General features: G+C 44.2%; 1 protein-coding gene across 3 annotated transcripts; it reads left to right on the top strand.

Moving 5' to 3' along the window:
• Window positions 1-238: 238 nt before the first annotated feature.
• LOC147879810 (transcription factor MYB8-like) lies at window positions 239-3,353 on the top strand. Of its 3 annotated transcripts, XM_087371577.1 has the most exons (4): window positions 239-1,521; window positions 1,624-1,753; window positions 1,936-2,216; window positions 2,313-3,353. In XM_087371577.1, the coding sequence occupies exons 1-4, from the start codon at window positions 1,422-1,424 to the stop codon at window positions 2,558-2,560; spliced, it is 759 nt and encodes a 252-aa protein (XP_087227703.1). In that variant the 5' UTR covers window positions 239-1,421; the 3' UTR covers window positions 2,561-3,353. The 3 variants fall into 3 exon arrangements, with proteins under 3 accessions (XP_087227703.1, XP_087227702.1, XP_087227701.1); XM_087371576.1 differs by having other exon boundaries at window positions 1,708-1,753; window positions 1,936-3,353; XM_087371575.1 differs by having other exon boundaries at window positions 1,936-3,353.
• The last annotated feature ends 355 nt before the right edge of the window (window positions 3,354-3,708 follow it).

Here is a 3,708-nt window from a genome sequence, read left to right as displayed (position 1 = left end):
TGCACAAATCAAATTAAAATCTAATATAGACTTAAATTAGGGTTTCTTTAGCATCTGCCACTCTAGGCTACAATTAGCGTATTAGAATCCTTTACGATCAGAAAACGTTGAGCGATTTCCGTCACGGTTCGTTAAACCCTAATTTGAGCTCGCGACAAGCTACATAGCTATCTGATTCTGTAGACGATTGCAAACTCCAACTTGCAACACAGTACTTCCGTCCTTACTCTCTGTCCCAACAAATTCTCAGACGATTATGGGCTACGTCCAAAATCACGACTGCGTATAACCATAATAGTTCTATTCGCTTAAGACGTAAAGTCTACTCTTCGTCGTAATAGGGCCAAGCTTCTGTTATGCCCAATGCTTAATCCCTACAATTGGGCTAGCACACCGCACCGATCCATTCATAAGCCCTAAATCGAACACCTTGCCCGTCTTCCCCGATCAGTTCTGTCATCGGAGCGCCGCCCCGCAAACTGTCATTGAATTTCCGCGCAATGCAGTCAAGACGCTTCTCCATCAGATGCGAGCGAGCAAACCAAGAACGCATGTGCAATTTAGATTCTTCGTCCGATGATGGGCTCCCACTACACAGTCAATCCGTCCATTCAAAGCAGTTGGAAGGGGGCATTTGTATCTGTTTGTTCGTAAGCAGAGCCTTCGAGCTATAACTCGCATGCATTTTGTCAACTGGTGATCACCATAACATCCACGAAAACGAAATGATAGACGGATTCTCGTAGGCTGATCCCAGTGTCGGAACTAGAATCCAAAAATAGTCAGATTACGCTCTACTGCAAGAATCAAGATCATCATCCTCAAGCTCTTTTCTTCTCCTAATCTTCATCCTCAAGCTCTGTTCTTCTCCTATTAATCTTTTGCTAATCTTAGATCTACAATCATATGCAGATCTACTCTCTCCTTGTAATATCAGCGTTTGTCCCGATTATCCTGGCTCTGTAGCCACGTGAAGAGACCGGCCTGATCCCTTTGCGAGTGAGAATTTGTCACAGCTTTCGCATCATCGGACAGCTCAAACGCAACATATGCAGTGCCCAGCACGCCTGTCCATACTTTTACCATATCTGCATCCTTGGAAAGTACCGTCGATAATTGGTTCTCCTTCCCGTCCCCCCCGTTGCTTTGCCCTCTTCCCTCACGGATATTTCTACTTTAATGGCGCTCCCTTCTGGTGAGTGGTCGAGCTTCGCGGCTTTGCTTCTATCATTTTTCCTCTTTGCCTTCTATTATTCTTCCTTATTCTCGTCAGCATTCCAAGCTCCTCCCTTACATATTGGGTGCGTCCCTGCATTCCGTTCAAGCTGCCACGTTCCTCCAATCCCTACCCACAGGACAATATAGCACGGCTCCCAGCGCTCGTTGAGATCTTCGCTTCTGCCTGGGCGTGCACAAATAAAATGCGGAAAAGCCTGTGGTCTCCGGACGAAGACGCCAAGTTGAAGAGATACGTCACGGAACATGGTTATGGGAATTGGAGTGATGTAGCAAAGCGTGCTGGTAAAGTATTTGGCGTTCCTGGACCTTGTAGTCTGCGTTGAGGAGCAATTCATATTTCAATTCATTGTTGCGAACTGTATATAGATAAGCATCTTGCTGCAGGTCTCCAACGCTGTGGGAAAAGTTGTAGACTACGTTGGATTAACTATTTGAGGCCAGATCTGAAGCGTGGAAAGTTTTCTGCAGACGAGATCCGACTTATCGTAAACCTGCATCGAACTCTTGGGAACAGGTGCGTTATCTTCGAATTTGCGTTCAATTCCTACAATATCAAAATACGGACATACACCATTGTAATGTGGGCTAAGGTAAGACAAAATGTCTTCGTTCTGAACGATTCTGTTGACGAGTGATAGCCTTCCCAAGCGAGACTTATATTGATATCGAAGAAACCGCTCTGGCTTCTGTGTGTAGCTGGTCCAAGATAGCAGCCTGTTTGCCAGGAAGGACAGATAACGATATCAAGAATTTTTGGCATTCATATACGAGGAGTGCGCGTCTACTGGAGGGTTCCAAAGAAAAGATTGAAGCGTCTACAACCAGCGTTCTCACTGGTGATCCGAGAGGTGAATATACACCTCTAGCGCAGATGCAATTGAACGAGTTCTCAGGTTCCACCAGCCAAGTCCCGCTTAACCAAGACTCTGGAAGCATAGAACTTGATTCTGATTATGCTTTCGAAGGACTCACACAGGGTAAGATACACGTCCAGTCAATGGAGGCGGAACCTCGAACAATAATTACCATTGGGACTTCACCCTTTACGCCTAATACCGAGATACATGGTGCAGTGGCGATGGAGAGCAACCCAATGTCACGCGTTTCTCATACATCGACAGACGTACTCGTGGCATGCAGGGATGCACCACCAGCTCCGGAGGGCTTAGAATCAGTGGTTTGGAATTTCGTAAACCGTCAGTTACCCGCGCAAAACTCCGACTCGGGCGCTTGGGAAGTTCAAGACGATCAACAGATCTGTGGTCCGGTGGCCAGCCGAAACTTGATAGGTGACCTCTTCAATCATTATAAATCATACTGAAAAAGGTGATTCAAAAGCAGGAACGGACGGGCTTCGGCGTGCAATCCAAGCTGAATCCTATCGTTTTGTAATTACGTCTACCACAGTTTCCGGCCATAGCGGCTTAAGAGCTGCACAGGTCAAAGAGCTCGTTCTCATCATTTTATTGTATCCGAAACGTAGCTTCCATATCGGCTAGATGGGATCATTAGGCTTCGATATCCAAAAAGCTACAGCCTTAAAACATGACGCCGAAATGGGCGTCTTAACATAATGGAGCTTGAGCCAGAAGCGTATTATCTTGATATGGCATAAAACTCTCCCGGAGCATCGATCAAGGAAACAGGTATTCGGAACAACTTTGTCTTCCAGTGGAGGTGGAGCTGCAATCGATGCGTTCAACTGATAGGGATCAAGCAGCTGAACTAGGAAATGATAATATAGAAGCAGACATGCTATACAAAACAGCGTGCATGGTGCTTATCAAGATGCCTTCAAGCGACCAATATGCTGATTTAATTTCTGATGCTTCATTTCCTGCTGCTCAACTTGAATGCTTCACGCACTACAATTTGGTGGAGAAGCTAACAGGTGGGTGATTGGTGTCCAGATTCCTTGATGAAGCTTTACCGCTTGCTTGATTGTCTGCTGCTCAACATGCAATACAGTTTGTTGAAGAGCTTATAACAGATGGGTGATTGGTGTAAGTTGATTGCTTGATTAAGCTATGCCGCTTGCGGTTAGATCATACACAATGTAGATTTCATCCAAGACTTGCATGAGGCAAGCACCTGTAAAGAGGTAACCTATCTACTTTCTTGGAATGCCTCTTTGTTAATTCACAAATTTTATGCCTATTTGCCTTGGAAACTAGCTTTGGGGTCATGCAGGAAAAATGTGATTATCACGTGCATAAGGATCGTTTTAAATCATATTTTTAATAGAAATATATAGAGAGAGAGGGGTATCACAAAAAGTGTTTAAAAAGGGGTTAGGATTTGTATACCAAAAGTGTCTTTTAATCATAAATAATCATTTAAAAAATAGGCCTAGAATGTAGGGTATATATAGTGACTCCTTGAGGAAGCTAATATATCTTTGTGCTACTTTCTTTTCTTGTTCATCTTTTACATGTGATAAGAAACTCTATACAAACACCTTTTTTTTAA

Source organism: Dipteris shenzhenensis, chromosome 33, assembly GCF_047967505.1.
Source record: "Dipteris shenzhenensis isolate YYH24624 ecotype China chromosome 33, Dip_SZ_1.0, whole genome shotgun sequence".
NCBI classification, from domain to species: domain Eukaryota; kingdom Viridiplantae; phylum Streptophyta; class Polypodiopsida; order Gleicheniales; family Dipteridaceae; genus Dipteris; species Dipteris shenzhenensis.
This window is presented reverse-complemented; position numbering and strand designations above follow the sequence as displayed.

Bases quoted from the DNA above. Each gene is read 5' to 3' on its own strand.
- LOC147879810 (XM_087371575.1), top strand. From the start codon at position 1,422: ATGCGGAAAAGCCTGTGGTCTCCGGACGAAGACGCCAAGTTGAAGAGA. The intron at 1,522-1,623 runs GTAAAGTATTTG...ATCTTGCTGCAG, and splicing joins TGATGTAGCAAAGCGTGCTG to GTCTCCAACGCTGTGGGAAA. The intron at 1,754-1,935 runs GTGCGTTATCTT...TTCTGTGTGTAG, and splicing joins CATCGAACTCTTGGGAACAG to CTGGTCCAAGATAGCAGCCT.